Source organism: Leptodactylus fuscus, chromosome 5, assembly GCF_031893055.1.
Source record: "Leptodactylus fuscus isolate aLepFus1 chromosome 5, aLepFus1.hap2, whole genome shotgun sequence".
Classification (NCBI taxonomy): domain Eukaryota; kingdom Metazoa; phylum Chordata; class Amphibia; order Anura; family Leptodactylidae; genus Leptodactylus; species Leptodactylus fuscus.
The window spans coordinates 70889914-70906891 of NC_134269.1; the positions used below are offsets into that span (position 1 = coordinate 70889914).

General features: G+C 40.1%; 1 protein-coding gene across 1 annotated transcript in view; it reads right to left on the reverse strand.

Moving 5' to 3' along the window:
* Positions 1–16978, reverse strand: part of ADAMTSL3 (ADAMTS like 3) — a 312808-nt gene that overhangs the window by 126182 nt on the left and 169648 nt on the right. The window contains exons 4-5 of the mRNA XM_075273425.1: positions 15221–15348; positions 5546–5591 (exon numbers count right to left, since the gene is read on the reverse strand). Of these exons, the coding sequence (XP_075129526.1) occupies positions 5546–5591; positions 15221–15348 (174 nt within the window). The remainder of the gene's footprint in view (positions 1–5545; positions 5592–15220; positions 15349–16978) is intronic.

Sequence of the window (16978 nt, forward strand, 5' to 3'; positions counted from 1 at the left end):
CCATCTTCAATGACGTCAGATGTCACAAGACCCGAGACGCAAGCCGGGGTCTCTCCTGGGCCGCCGATCATTATACTCGGGGGTCCGAAAAAGACCCTCGAGTATAATGATAGCAGCGGTAGCGGCTGTCACCAGGCCCCTTATGTCCTGGGCCCTGTGGCAGCTACCTCTGCTGCTACGGCGGTAGTTACACCACTGTCCACTTCTACCTCTATGGCTACCCATATTAGGATTACCAACACTTTTTGCCACTATCTACTTCTCATCTGCTTAGCTGCTGGTAAACAGCCTATAAACCTTGACGTACTGTATGTCTGTGCCATATACAGCACACATTGCAAAAGTGAACTGATTACTGCGATCGGAATTCCAATCCCAATCTTTTCGGGCGGGATCGAGATCGGAGGTTATTTCCCACAATGCTTGGCTACTGGCCAATCATTATGGGAAAAGCTTAGCACCCATAGGAATGAATGGAAGCAGCCGGCCGCTTAAACCCCTGCGTGCCAGCTGCGTCTATTCATTGCTATGGATTTACCGCAGCCTGCCACTCTTCTGCTTCGTCCCTGTTTTACCGTATACTCAGCTGAATAAATTACTAAATTACTGTGTGCTGCGCTGCTGTGAGGATGACGAGGCAAGTTCGCGAGTACATAGCTACTACTGTACATTGAATTGTCTATCTACTAGACAAGTCAATGTACAGTAGTATCTATCTACTGGCGAACTTCGCTGAACTTACCTGCACAGAAGTGCTGCCGCTGCCCTCTTCTGATCCAGTCCTCTCTCCTTCACATGCCTTCAGAGTGCTCTGCACCCCTTCCCCCCCCGCCTCCCTAGACTAGTGTTAGAGATGCTGGGAGAAGGCGAGACTTGTGGCTTAGGAGAGTGTGAGCGGGTACTGGGAGGGGAAATGTGAGTGATGCACTCACGTCTCCCCGCCCACACTCTCCTAAGCCACAACAAGCCCCACCTACTCTCATCCTCTCTAACACTAGCCTATGGAGGTGGCAGCGCTCTTAAGGCCGGTGAAGGAGAGACCAAGACCGGACCAAGAAAAACTAGGAGCGGCAGCGGATCTGTGCAGGTAAGCGGATACCAGGGGGGGATTTTTTTTTAATCACTACACAGCATGGAGTCCAAAAATTTAAACAAAAATTTCAGGATCGTTTTTAAAATCCGATTTCCGATCCTTTTCCATTTGAACCCAATCCCAATTCAGATCCCAATGCAAGTCAATGTTTTTTTTTTAATAATCAAAGATCGCATTTTAAAAACAATCCTATTCACTACACATCATGTAATCCAAAAATTAAAAATTTTTTGGACTACATGCTGTGTAGTGAATAGGATAGTTTTTAAAATCTGATCTTCGATTATTAAAAAAATCCCATTGACTTGCATTGGGATAGGAATTGGGATCGGGTTCGAATGGAAAATGATTGGAAATCGGATTCAAGATCGGCTCAACCCTACTGCTAAGGGTGCATTCACACGGAGTAAAATGGAGTGTAATTTGGAGTGTAATTTTTACACGTGTAAAAAATTTTCAAGTGTATTTTAGAGTGTTTTTTTTTACACATGGCGTTTCAGTAGTGTTTTTTGGAGCATTTACACGTGTAAAAAAACAGCTTCAGTAAACGCTCCAAAAAACACTCCGTAAACGCTACTGAAACGCCACGTGTAAAAAAAACACTCCAAAATACACGTGTAAAAATTACACTCCAAATTACACTCCATTTTACTCCGTGTGAATGCACCCTTACCTCTGCATGTTTCGTCCATTACAGCAGGCAAGCACAAAGGGTCTTAGATTTTTTGGCACAAGATCCTTATTCATATAGAGGTAATATGGCTATACATATTAGATGCACATCAGTCCAAACCATCCATTTCAGCAGGAAACCAAGTAAAATGTATGAATCGGCATAAACCTTTTGTCCTTGAGGAGCTATGACACTACGAGATGATCGCCAACAAGCTTTCATTCAACATCCATGTAACATGCATGGCCAGTTTTATACTGTATAAAATTGGCAACAATAAAAGGTGCCAGAAGTAGGATGTAAGCCAGATACTGTTCTTATGACTTTGACGATGGTTATACTACTGTTGTGACATTCCTGGTGCCATTGGTGTACAACAGTATAGTCAACAGCTTTAAAGACACAAGCAATGTGATTGGGAAATTCAGCTTTATGCCGGGGTCCCGCACGGCATAAATGCTGGAGAAAAAAACGCGGCATTTTACAGTCACTGTACGGTGGAAAGGGATTCTAGCAAATTCCATCCCCACGATGCAGTAAAATACGTGTAGTGGACACACTGACATTTCCAAAACTGTCACAGTTTTGGAATTTGCAGAATGTCAAATATACCTACGGAAATACCAGCGGTTTCCCTATAGGTATAATTGAAGCAGAAAGTCCGCAGAGGAAACCTCTGCGAACTTTGTGTGAAAAGCGCTGCAGGAAAAAAAAATGCAATGCACTTCCACCACATTTTTTCCCTCAGTGCTTTTTTGCTGTGGGATGCTACATTGGGTCTTAGCCTTAGTATACCATAGCTATGCGTTTATATTTCTACATGCCTTTATGTGACCAATAAAGTAGATCAGAGTCATAGAGCAAAAGGCTACATGTGAGCCCTTTTTGGCATATCACCAAGCATCATCCTGAGACAATAAAGTATTATGCCTATTTTACTGGTGCTTTTAGGAAAAATGGATTTTAAGGTCTTCGTGAGTGTTGAAAAGGATAATGGTCTCCTGTGTTGAAATAGAAAACAGCCCCCACACATCAGTTTAGGAAATTGTTTGCTATTTCAAAGGTTAGCTCAGGTAAACTCAGGTTTAACAAAGGGAAACTCTACTTTCTGTTTATGCAGCATTTTAAGCTACACAGGTTCAGTTTATATAGCATACAATAACATATCTCCCAACTTTCAAAGGACAGAAAGAGGGATAAAATGTGTGGCAAATTTAGCTCTGCCCACTTCTACAATGACTCTGCCCATTCTCACCCTTTTTTCTTTGTGCTCCCACACAGTATATTGCTCCTACAGTCACTCTAACATTATATGACCCCACATTATAATGTTCCACTCCAATTGCACCACAGTATGAAGTCCCTCTCCTCGTGCCTCAGTTTAAACTGTGGGCAAATAGAGGGGGACATTAAACTTGGGCAGCTGGAGGGGGACATTAAACTGGGAGAAACTAGCGGCAGACATGTCCCCTCCAGCTACTCCCATGGTTTAATGTCCTCCTCTAGTTGCCTCTAGTTTAATGTAACCCTCCATCGGTACCCCCAGTTTAATGTCCATTCATCCATCTGCCCCAGTTTAATGTCCCCCTCTCCACAAATTAATGTCCCCCTTCATTTGCCACCAATTTAATGTCCCCCCTTCATCTGTCACCAGTTTAATGCCACCCTTCATCTGCCCATATTTTAATTACCCCTTTCAATTGCCACCAGTTTAATGTCCCCCTTCATCTGCCACCAATGTAATGCCCCCTCCAGCTGCCCCCAGTTTAATTGCCCTTTACATGTCACCAATTTAATGTCATCTTCATCTACCACCAGTTTATTTGCCCACTTAATTTTCCACCAGTTATCTCCCCCCAGTCTAATACCCCCCCACAAAAGTTTAACATAATAAAATCACTGATACTCACCTCTTCTCACAACCCTGCTTCAGACGTGATGTGAGTGATGTCATCACATTGCGCCTACAGATTCCGGGGCTGGAGCAGAGGGAGGGGAACAGTGGTGAAGTGAACACTGTCTGCGGACAGCTCCTGCTTCACCATTGTATTCTACACATTTGTGACCTCTCGGGACACGGATGAGTTGAATCCGGGATGGTGGGACAGAACCTGGAATCTGGGACTGTCCTGCAGAATCCAGGATGGTTGGGAGGTATGTAATAACTTAAGCACCATTGTAATGTTGTATAGTAATGATTTGTAGAGGAGCCTCTGCATGAAGCAGGTGATGGTAATGCTCATCTAACCATGTGGTCTGTAATTTTTCTACTTTGTATAAAAAGCTTAAAGGCTTGCCTCATCACGCAGATATGAACCAAGCCCAATAAAATTTTTTGTCACACACAAATATCTATATTCCCTCACCAACTACATGAAAGTTTAAGTTTATTTTTTCTGTAAAACAAAGTTGATTGCAATGATGGAGCCTGCCTATATTCCATGCTGCCTACAGACAGGGATAGTGCACCATATACCCTACCTAATGAAAAGGTGAAGCATGAAAAGTTTAGGCCTCAGGCTAATTTGGCAAAGCATGGATCCTGACTATGGACTCTGTGTGCCAGCATATATAAGTATTGGCGATATTCTTCTCCCTTAGAAACAATCTTCTCTTAAGAGAAGAATATCACTGTAAAACAGCACGTGAGGGAGAATTGCACCAATTAAATGAGAGTCAGTGGCAGGTTCACTTAAGCTCCAGGTCACCTCTATGGTGCACTACTACAGGTCCATGCAACCCAGAGCCATAATACCACTGTGTGCATAAGGCCATAAAGAAGCACTCCAGTAAAATTTCACTGTTGCTATTCATATAGGAATTACTGAGCGCATCAGAAGCAGAAAGGCGGATGGTGTGCTACTCAATAACATTACATCACACATAGGGTCATTTTCACATGGGGGCTTTTTACTGAAGGGCTTGTTGGATTATATACTCTCTAACCTGGATAATATACACATTAAGGTCTGATAAAGCTTTGTAAGACATTAAGTACTGATCATATTATTCATACATATTTACACTATATATAAAATAAAGGTTACTTAGTTTTGGGCGTACAGGACAAAAGTGGATAAGTGGAATCAGAGGGGAAACCATGAAGAAGGAGTCTTCTTATTATAAAGAGTTGGTTTATAATAATTCCATTGATATTTTATCATGGTGAAGTTGTCTATTTCTCCCATGCTGGTGAGATTAACCATTTAAAGAACAATGAATTGCCCTACTTTTCAGATTTGCTTCGATGGGTTATTATTGACATGTATTTCGCCACATATTGCTGACTTTTGCACCTGCTCTCTGCTAGACACATGGTATTTCATGCAGATTCTGACCACAGGAGGCCAGTGTTGCGTTTTGGGAAGCAAACTGAAACAAATCTCTTCTCATACCCTATCAGAATTTTAATATGTATAGTACGCAGGGTTGTATTTGCTTTCAAAGAAATGTTTCAAGGAAATCCTTCCTCTTTAATGAACAAAACAATGTCTCCTCCGCAGACAATAAATGTCTAAAGATTGGCTTCTTTAAGATAAAAAATGTTGTTTCTTAAATCCTCTCTAAAGTGCAACTTCCTCTTGACACAGATTGTGAATCACTGCTTGGCAGGAAGACTCAGCTGAAGAGACATTATCGGGAAGTGTGAGTACAAAGCCCTGCGCTGTCGATTATTTAAGGAAGAAGTATAGGAAAACAGAGACAGGGGCTGGACCAAGTTTAGAGCTCTGAGCTTGGACAATGCAAGAGAGGAAATTAATAATGGCATTCAGACTTACGTTATTGCTGCATGTTCTGTAACGAATGTTCCGGCCTTCGCAGCTCCTGCAATACAACGTTGTGGAAGTCTATAAATCGTGACAACTCACTCTATCCCATAAATCAATATTTCTACTTAAAAAATCAATACAATAAAAATGTAAATCAACTACATGAGCAGATGGTTAATTAAAGGGAATCTGTCAACATATCCCCTTAATAAAGAACATCTATAATATACTTTTATGGATTAAATTTGGAGCATGGATTTCATCGGTCTACAACCTCTTGTTAACTGTGGGCTACATACGCTTTTGAGTTGTCAAGAGACCTATTAATAAAAGGGTCAACTTTATTGCTATGATTGTTTTTATTGTTATGAAATAAAAAACATTTACAGAAATTACACTTTAATTATATGGTGGCATTATATTATATATTATAGCATCCAAATTGGCACTACACTAAAAAATTTGCATACATATACATTATTACCAGTATTTATGTCATATTCTAACCCGTACTTGCATAACCACAACTGAGGGCCATCCATAGTGAGCATAGAGAGATGGGGGTCAGGAGCCACTAACTAGTGACCACTGCTCTAGAGCCACGAATGTGCCTCTCAGTGGCTACACAAGTTTCACCTATGAGACACTGGCAGATTTTAAAAACTTTTCCCTTATTTCAAAACTGGCATAGGACTCACAAGTAATGCCCTTTCCCTTAGCATTTTTGTTTCCATCATATTTCCAGAAAATTTGTTTACATATAAAAACACCTTATCCCTATGAAATATAAGGCAGACTCAACTATTACTGTATATAGGATTGGGGAGCTTTTCAGGTGAATGCTAAACCATTAAGCTACCCATAGAACTGCCTTTCTTTATCTGTGCTTCTGTCACTTAGACTGAAGGCTGTGGCTGATGTGACAACAATGAGATCTGAGAAGTGCAAAGCTGGCCATGTATCTCCTCTCCTTGGGTGACAGCTCTTCCTTCACATTCCTCCATACACAATGGAGAGGAGCATAAGCCCCTAGCAGACATCACTTACCTCTTTTGAGAACAAAATTGTTGGGCCTTTAATACACTAAATCCTTGTCGTGACATCTCTTTTTTGGGGAGAATTGAGATCAAGTCAAATATCCACAAGATATTTTGAAACTGCCACTGAAATTGGTGGGTTAAGTCAACTTTTCTTTTATATGTATGGGAGTCTTAAAGGGGTTGTCCAACTCATAATTTTATGTAATACTGCTGCTAAAGGGCCTTAAGCTTCATTTGTCTGTATACAGGTCCCCCAGCAAAAGTCACCCATGATGTCCTGTTTGACATGACTGCTGTGATGTGCCGTGTGTGAAGAGGTTACAGCTGAGGCCTGAGACTGCCGGCACCAATCTCCGGGCACAAATTGCTGGAGGACGTATATACTGATGAACGGAATTGTCGGTGCTGAAAACCAAGGTCTGGGGAGAATTCACTACCACTTTGTTATGTCTGGGGGGTCCCTCAACATCAGATTTAAATAATGAAATATGAACGGGACAACCCCTTTAGGAACACCAAGTGTCCTAGACAATGGTATCATATGTACAGCACAGCTTGTATATGTATGATAGAAAGGAGACATTGTGCTGAACAGAAACTTCTGGCTTCCTGAGATCAAAAAGTGGTTGAAATGGTCATACATGACTCAGATCGTAATATTTAAGCAAATATAGTACTGCCCACCTACTATAACTAGAAGGGACTGTACATACAATGAGGTAAGAACCAATAAGAAGAGTCAAAAATAAAATGGTCGGAGTTTTGAGTGCAGTAGGTGCTGGGGAAGGGGAGGGGGTGTTTTGGTTGTCTGTCTGCCCCTTCCCTGAGCTTGAGGACTGTTTTTTTCCCCCACTTGGAATTCAGTCTGGCTGAATATAGGGTATCAGCAGTGCTCCTATTAACCCCTTCCTGATGGAACAGGAGCACTGCAGATACCCTATATTCAGTAGACCGGGCACTTACAGACACAGGGATACCTAATGTGTATGTGTTTCACAGTCATTTTCTACTTTTACATGTATTCTAGGGAAAGGAGGGATTTAGAACTTTTATTTAGTTTATTTTTTATTATATTTTTTAAAGCTTCTTTCTTATTCCACTATTTTAAGGGAGATTCTATACATTACTATTGTGGCTGGTCATAGACACCCCCCTTCCCCCACAAAAAAAAAAAAAAAAATTTTTTTTTGCTTGACTCGAGTATAAGCCGAGAGGGGCTTTTTCAGCACAAAAACTGTGCTTAAAAATTCGGCTTATGCTCAAGTATATACGGTAGGCAGTTTTCATTCATAATAACCATTTGCACCAAATATTTTATTTTCATGATTCATGAAATTTTCCATTTAGAATATGTTCTATATAGAAACATTTTGCCGATACCATTGAGTTTGCCACATTGTAACTATTTGATTTAGGGGTCTGCAGTAGTGGGAAATGTTAGTAACACTTTATGACTGTCTAAAAGCAAAAAACAAAACAAAACATGATGTCACTCTAAAATTAAAGTAATGAATGTTTAGAAAGAATATATAAATGGTAACATAAAGGACCCAAGGTGTTTGTTTTTAGGAATAAAGTCTGTCTGGTTGTTTTCTGTGTTTTATCAATCCCAGGGATGAGGAATGACAGTCAAAAACAAGCAAGTCAGACCTTCCCCACTTAGCAGCCAATATATTAGAGTGAATCTGTTAACACAACATTCATTCTGTCTAACATTGTGCTAAATATTCAGATAAATCATTTCTTCCATTAATTATATTGCTGATAACACCACATAAACCCTGAAATAACCAGGGAAGATGCAGGAATATTGTCACAACTAGTAACACAACGAGAGCATAGCCCCTGACATACTGGATGTCCACCGAGAGGCTAGCTGGATTTTGTGAACTAAAAAATATATTTCTTTGCATATACATTCACTAATATAAAGTATAATGCACCTCACTATTAGTTTGTTCCAAGACAAATTGTTATGAAGATGAAGAAAGAATGAAAGATAAGGAACAAGCAGAAACCTAATAAAAACTTTGCATACAAAACAAGAAATATCTGCTGGAATCTGTACAGTACACAGTGTACAGTAACAATAAAATAGAGCCACTCTCAGCCCAAGTGGAGTGAAGAAGAAGGTTCTGCCAGGTAGGTAGCAGTGCAGTTTATAGAACACAAGTAGAGAGACATCTAGTGTATGTAGTATAAGCAGGGTGGATTTGGCCATAATGGAACCAAAGTAATTGAATGAGGGCCTAAAGATCAGGGGGCCTGCAGTAGTGAATATTAAGTGTGGGGGCAAAAAAGGGGGCAATATATTGTGTAAGGGGCAATATAATGTGTATGGGCTAAGAAAAAAAAGGAATAATTTTTGTGGCCAATAAAGGGCAATATACTATATAGGCAGTACACATTGATGGCTATACAGTACATGCAGATAGAAAGTAGTACCGTACAGATAGAGAGAAGTATCCAGCATGTAAAACAGGTAGAAAGAAGTAATGTATATGCAGTATAGGTAAGAGGGTTGCAGTAGGAGTAGTAATGGTGGTGTGAACGTAGGGGCCCAACCCAACTTGATCATCAGAAATGGAACGTCACACAAAGGGTTGTGCTTCAAAAATCTTTCAGTGTTTTATTAAGTGTTTTAAGTAGAGCTTTTGGTGAAACGTTTTTCGGTACGTACAAGTACCTTCATCAGACTCTTAACAGAAGGGTAGAGTGATATGCACGATATTTCGAACTATAGCCACTGGAGCCACTGGATTCTCCGCTCGTTCGCCCGCAGGGTCCGCTGGAGTAAATACAATTGGTGGTCAGTAGCAAAGGATGGACGCGGCACAAAGCAGAAACGTTTTTCGGTACGTACAAGTACCTTCATCAGACTCTACATACAAAAGAAGTAAATAGAAATACAATCATGTGAGGAGAGGTGCACATAATATACAATATATACAACTTATATACATTTCAAGGCCCAGATATGAAGAGGCAGGGAACACGATGGTAGATTTCCGATGTTTCTAGAGTCAATATAGTACAGGCAGAACTAAGTGACAGGTAATGAGGTATACAAAAATTGAACCATATTGAATAAAATTAAATAAACATGCCAGGAAATGATATTGTAGTCTGGTTCGTTTTTCTTATCCTGAAACTGATATCGGATTTAAGGAAAAGCTAGAAAACATATGATAAGTACCTTAACAGAAGGGTAGAGTGATATGCACGATATTTCGAACTATAGCCACTGGAGCCACTGGATTCTGTTAACACACAGGAAGTCACATAAGTAATGCATAAACATTAAAATAAATGGTTGGCAGAATATGGACTGTTGGCCATATATCAAAAAAGAGAAAACTTTCCACATAATTAACATGTGCTGATAATGGGCTGATGGGTACAATGTAGCCGATATGTGGGCTATAATGCGTACAACACATTGGTGAGTGGGTATAATGTAAACAATGTAAGCTATGATGTATATAACGTAAACACTATATAGGCTCTGATATTTGATAATATCCTAGTGACATATAGCAGCTCCTTGCCTAGGTAGACAATGTAGGCTATGGTGCATACAACACATTGGTACAGTGTGAACCATTATGATGCTTGTCAATATACTGGTGACATATAGTAGCTCGTTGCCTAGGTGACTTACCTCCGCTCGTTCGCCCGCAGGGTCCGCTGGAGTAAATACAATTGGTGGTCAGTAGCAAAGGATGGACGCGGCACAAAGCAGTCAGCTGTATCGCTGTAAGAAAAGGCGCGTACAGCGAGTGCCGGAGGTCCGGTATAAACTGGCCAGACGGCCAATAGAGAAGGAGCCGTGGCGCACGCTCAGAATGAGCGAGTGACGTGGCCGTGTGTGACGAAGGATCGCGCATGCCCAGTGCGCCGCAGAAGCCAATACTATGGAGCATGCGCGGAAAGCGGAGCTTCCGTGCAGAGACCCATACTGTGTCCTGTGTGCACAGGCAAAGATGCAGTGTTATACTATAGAGCAACCCCTGGTGACCGGAGGATGTAATCTCTAGTGATATACCTTGCTACTGGGCAAACAAGTTATGACCAATTGTGAGACATGTGAGAGAACAAAAATTATAATTATATGCCATTAAGGAAGAGTAAAGAATTGGTGAATAGAAAAAGAGAAGAGAATAGAAAAAAGAAAAGATATAATAAAGAATAGAAAAAAATAAATAATAATTAAAAAACGAAAAGTTAAACATAAAATTGAAAAATAAAAATAAAATAAAAATTAAAAATTAAAAATAGAAAAAATAGAAAAAATTATAATAATTATTTTGGAAAAACGTAAAATAGTGCTACAAAGTAGAGGAAAAGGAAGGTTCTACTATAACCATGATATGCCAATTAAAAACAAAAAGGATACTTTTAAGGTTGCGGACCCTGGAGGGTGGATTGCGGTGAGGTGTCAGCGAGCCTGTATAGGAGAGACAAGAACAATATGATAACATAGATGAAAAATATGTAATGAGCGGCTACAAATCAAATGAAAGCGTTGAGATCATAGTCGCGGTTAAGCCCCTTGGGTTCCAATGTCTGTAACCTGTGGATCCAGAAGGCTTCCCTTCTTTTGAGGATGGTGATGCGATTGCCACCCCTCCTTGGGGCTTCTACATGTTCCAAAACTTGGAAGCGTAGTTGCGAAATGCTATGTTTCATATTCTCAAAATGGGCTGGGATTGGGAGTAATAGGTTTCGGCACCGGATGTTAGACTTATGCTGCTTGATGCGGTCTCGCACACGTTGGGTGGTCTCCCCAACGTATGCGAGACCGCACGGGCATTTAATCAAGTACACCACAAAATTAGAATCGCAGGTGAAGTAATCTTTCACCGGGATTGCTCGTCCGCTATGTGGGTGGTATATCCTATCACTCTTGAGCACGTTGGAGCACTGGTGGCAGTGAAGACATGGAAATGTGCCTTTCTTCTGTGTATTAAGAAATGTCTGTCGTGGGATTCTGATTTCAGAACCCAAGTCTGCCTTAATGAGTCTATCTCGGAGATTACAAGGACGTTTGAAACATGGTAAGAATGGTTGCGTGAATTCCTTGATATTGGGATAGGCTCGTCCGAGCAATGACCAGTGTCTCCTGATAATGTTGTGTACCTTATAAGAAAAAGGATGGAATTTATGAATAAATATTCATAAATTCCATCCTTTTTCTTATAAGGTACACAACATTATCAGGAGACACTGGTCATTGCTCGGACGAGCCTATCCCAATATCAAGGAATTCACGCAACCATTCTTACCATGTTTCAAACGTCCTTGTAATCTCCGAGATAGACTCATTAAGGCAGACTTGGGTTCTGAAATCAGAATCCCACGACAGACATTTCTTAATACACAGAAGAAAGGCACATTTCCATGTCTTCACTGCCACCAGTGCTCCAACGTGCTCAAGAGTGATAGGATATACCACCCACATAGCGGACGAGCAATCCCGGTGAAAGATTACTTCACCTGCGATTCTAATTTTGTGGTGTACTTGATTAAATGCCCGTGCGGTCTCGCATACGTTGGGGAGACCACCCAACGTGTGCGAGACCGCATCAAGCAGCATAAGTCTAACATCCGGTGCCGAAACCTATTACTCCCAATCCCAGCCCATTTTGAGAATATGAAACATAGCATTTCGCAACTACGCTTCCAAGTTTTGGAACATGTAGAAGCCCCAAGGAGGGGTGGCAATCGCATCACCATCCTCAAAAGAAGGGAAGCCTTCTGGATCCACAGGTTACAGACATTGGAACCCAAGGGGCTTAACCGCGACTATGATCTCAACGCTTTCATTTGATTTGTAGCCGCTCATTACATATTTTTCATCTATGTTATCATATTGTTCTTGTCTCTCCTATACAGGCTCGCTGACACCTCACCGCAATCCACCCTCCAGGGTCCGCAACCTTAAAAGTATCCTTTTTGTTTTTAATTGGCATATCATGGTTATAGTAGAACCTTCCTTTTCCTCTACTTTGTAGCACTATTTTACGTTTTTCCAAAATAATTATTATAATTTTTTCTATTTTTTCTATTTTTAATTTTTAATTTTTATTTTATTTTTATTTTTCAATTTTATGTTTAACTTTTCGTTTTTTAATTATTATTTATTTTTTTCTATTCTTTATTATATCTTTTCTTTTTTCTATTCTCTTCTCTTTTTCTATTCACCAATTCTTTACTCTTCCTTAATGGCATATAATTATAATTTTTGTTCTCTCACATGTCTCACAATTGGTCATAACTTGTTTGCCCAGTAGCAAGGTATATCACTAGAGATTACATCCTCCGGTCACCAGGGGTTGCTCTATAGTATAACACTGCATCTTTGCCTGTGCACACAGGACACAGTATGGGTCTCTGCACGGAAGCTCCGCTTTCCGCGCATGCTCCATAGTATTGGCTTCTGCGGCGCACTGGGCATGCGCGATCCTTCGTCACACACGGCCACGTCACTCGCTCATTCTGAGCGTGCGCCACGGCTCCTTCTCTATTGGCCGTCTGGCCAGTTTATACCGGACCTCCGGCACTCGCTGTACGCGCCTTTTCTTACAGCGATACAGCTGACTGCTTTGTGCCGCGTCCATCCTTTGCTACTGACCACCAATTGTATTTACTCCAGCGGACCCTGCGGGCGAACGAGCGGAGGTAAGTCACCTAGGCAACGAGCTACTATATGTCACCAGTATATTGACAAGCATCATAATGGTTCACACTGTACCAATGTGTTGTATGCACCATAGCCTACATTGTCTACCTAGGCAACGAGCTGCTATATGTCACTAGGATATTATCAAATATCAGAGCCTATATAGTGTTTACGTTATATACATCATAGCTTACATTGTTTACATTATACCCACTCACCAATGTGTTGTACGCATTATAGCCCACATATCGGCTACATTGTACCCATCAGCCCATTATCAGCACATGTTAATTATGTGGAAAGTTTTCTCTTTTTTGATATATGGCCAACAGTCCATATTCTGCCAACCATTTATTTTAATGTTTATGCATTACTTATGTGACTTCCTGTGTGTTAACAGAATCCAGTGGCTCCAGTGGCTATAGTTCGAAATATCGTGCATATCACTCTACCCTTCTGTTAAGGTACTTATCATATGTTTTCTAGCTTTTCCTTAAATCCGATATCAGTTTCAGGATAAGAAAAACGAACCAGACTACAATATCATTTCCTGGCATGTTTATTTAATTTTATTCAATATGGTTCAATTTTTGTATACCTCATTACCTGTCACTTAGTTCTGCCTGTACTATATTGACTCTAGAAACATCGGAAATCTACCATCGTGTTCCCTGCCTCTTCATATCTGGGCCTTGAAATGTATATAAGTTGTATATATTGTATATTATGTGCACCTCTCCTCACATGATTGTATTTCTATTTACTTCTTTTGTATGTAGAGTCTGATGAAGGTACTTGTACGTACCGAAAAACGTTTCTGCTTTGTGCCGCGTCCATCCTTTGCTACTGACCACCAATTGTATTTACTCCAGCGGACCCTGCGGGCGAACGAGCGGAGAATCCAGTGGCTCCAGTGGCTATAGTTCGAAATATCGTGCATATCACTCTACCCTTCTGTTAAGAGTCTGATGAAGGTACTTGTACGTACCGAAAAACGTTTCACCAAAAGCTCTACTTAAAACACTTAATAAAACACTGAAAGATTTTTGAAGCACAACCCTTTGTGTGACGTTCCATTTCTGATGTATATGCAGTATAGGGACAGAGCAGTACAGTACATGTAGTAAAGGGAGAGAGCAGTTCAATATATGTAGTACTGGCAGAGAAGTTCAGGACATGTAGGACATGAAAAGCGAGTTGCATTATATTAAGCATTGGTGGAAAGAACTACAGGGCATAGTGGAAGTAGAGAGAAGTGAAGTACATATAACGTGATCTAGAAAGCAGTCCAGTATTGAATACAAGTATAGAAATGGAAATGGATTACAGGTGGACAGAAGTGCAGGCTAGATAACTGTATACTAGACACATTATACACGTAGTGAATTGTACATTGGGCACTGTACTTAGTATATTACTGTATACTGTAGAGATGTGGGAATAAATAGCCTTTCAGTGATTGCATCACATATTGTTTTACGTATTTTAACATAATGATGACCCAAGAAAGGCCAGTGTATGCAAGTTAATAATTTTGTAATCTAACTCTAAGTTGTTTTCTATGGACTTTTGAGAGGTAAAGAGGGTCATGAATTTGGATATACAAGAGGGAGTGAGTATGTTATATTTCACATACACATTTTATTGCTGCATTTTATGATCGGTATAGGTACAATTCTCTCTGTGGAATCCTATCATATTACTCACATATATTGTCCTCTCAGGCTACCATATGAGTTAGTAAATGGTATATACTGTATATATTTGTTTGCTCTTAAGTAAGGCAACCTTCCATCTTCTTTGGGTTGCTTTAATATGCTGTCTCAAGCTTGGTTACTGTATAATATATGATAACTACTATACTCTAATAACTTGTTATTAAGTCAGGGCACCTTTATATGAAAGAAAATCATTTCAGAGAAGTAAGAACTGAGCGCCATGATAATGGACAATCTTACTAACCGGCCATTCAGACATCTTCGTAAAGAGTAGGACGCTCCTCCACCACAGGTCCGTGAACAGTCACTCCAACTTCCCCAGGCATCCCAACCATTGTCTTTGTCATTGTCAGAACGGGTAATTCTGGAAGCCTGTGACAAAAAACAACAATAATATTAATATATGTTTAATAGACATTCTGTTCAGTGTTCAATGCAAATAACTTGGGCATCACTAAAGGAATTCAAAATAGTGCAAATAAAGGATACATGCATCTAAATGAGACGCACAAAAAAATCTGGCACTAATAATCTCACAAAAGTGGACACAGCATATGTAAGCAACTGTGCCAAGACTAGTACAGAGCCATAGAGGGAACTAAACGGGTATAAGGATTTTCTCTTTGAATGGCAATGTCCTATAGAATGGTCATCGCTTGGACTGACTACTTAGACAGTAAAGTCAATACGGAAAATCACATGTGTGATTTTCTTTCCCAGGCCTTGGCCTGTGCAAAAAAGGCCGCAACATACAGTTTTTCATATCAGTCAAAAAACTTCTCCAGTATTTTCTAGCAGCCACCAGTAAAAAACTTTTTTCCTCTGACCCAGTAGGCAAGTCTAGAGTTGGACCAAATTACAATGCCACAAAATGGAAATTCCTTTCAGTAGCTATCCATGGAATGTAGGCTGCTGTCTATTGCTGCTTATGAACTGTAAAAGCAGAAGATATACTTTCATCAAAAATGTCTATAGGATAATAACATGGGAATCAATAGAGTACTTTGCAGGAAGTGATGATATGGCCCCAGAGAGTGCTGATCACAACAGTCTGCCTTGGATTACATGAACAGGCAGAAGGACTTGAGCAAGCAGACATCCGCAGAAGATCTTTGTTTGGAATAACGTCCCTGCTGAGTTCCTTTAAAAACTTTGTATGGCTAGGGCCCCACGTTGCAGAAATGCAACTTTTTTTTATTTTAGATTTTGCTGCATTTTCTTTTAGTCAAAGCCAAAAATGGCTACAAAAGGAATGGGAAATATGTAGTAGGTACTTACACTCCTACCTTTAACTCAATCCACTCCTGGCTTAGGCTCAAAAAAAAAACCACAACAAAATCTGCAGCAACAAAAGCTGCATTTCCGCAATGTGAGGCTTTAGCCTACAAATGTAGAATTAATGCTATTTTTAAGCCAAAGGCCGCTGACACCAAATATTGATCTAATTTAGATTTTTATTTTGTTCATTAATTAATTTTGTTAGTTTACAAAAATTAAAAACTATCAACACTTCTATTTTTTAGAACATTCTTGCTTTGTGGCCATTATCCCACACCTGCCTAAAACATTTACAAATTTCTATTTTTCTATATATTTAGTATATCTTAATCATACATATACTGTATCCATATAGTACATCTTCTTCCAGACATAGTTGAGTGCTCTACTACATTTTTACTCTTGTACTTTGGTTACACGTTCCCGTAATTAGAGAAAATTCAGATGATGAGAGTTTTATAACCTGAAGGAGCACGGACGGAGCATATGTGTATTTGTATTTAGTTGGAAATTATTAAGTGGTCTAATTATTCCTAATTGTGGCAGTTTATGTTTATTTAGGCAGCAGGGCCTTCCTCCCAATGCCCAGAGCTGCTGCTAGCATTCAACACAGAGCCAGCCATCTCGTGAGAGGACTAGGAAATCATAGCAAGGCACTCACCATCTGACGAGAACCAGACTGGCTCCAACCGTACAAAATTAATGATTTATTGTTCACAAGGAT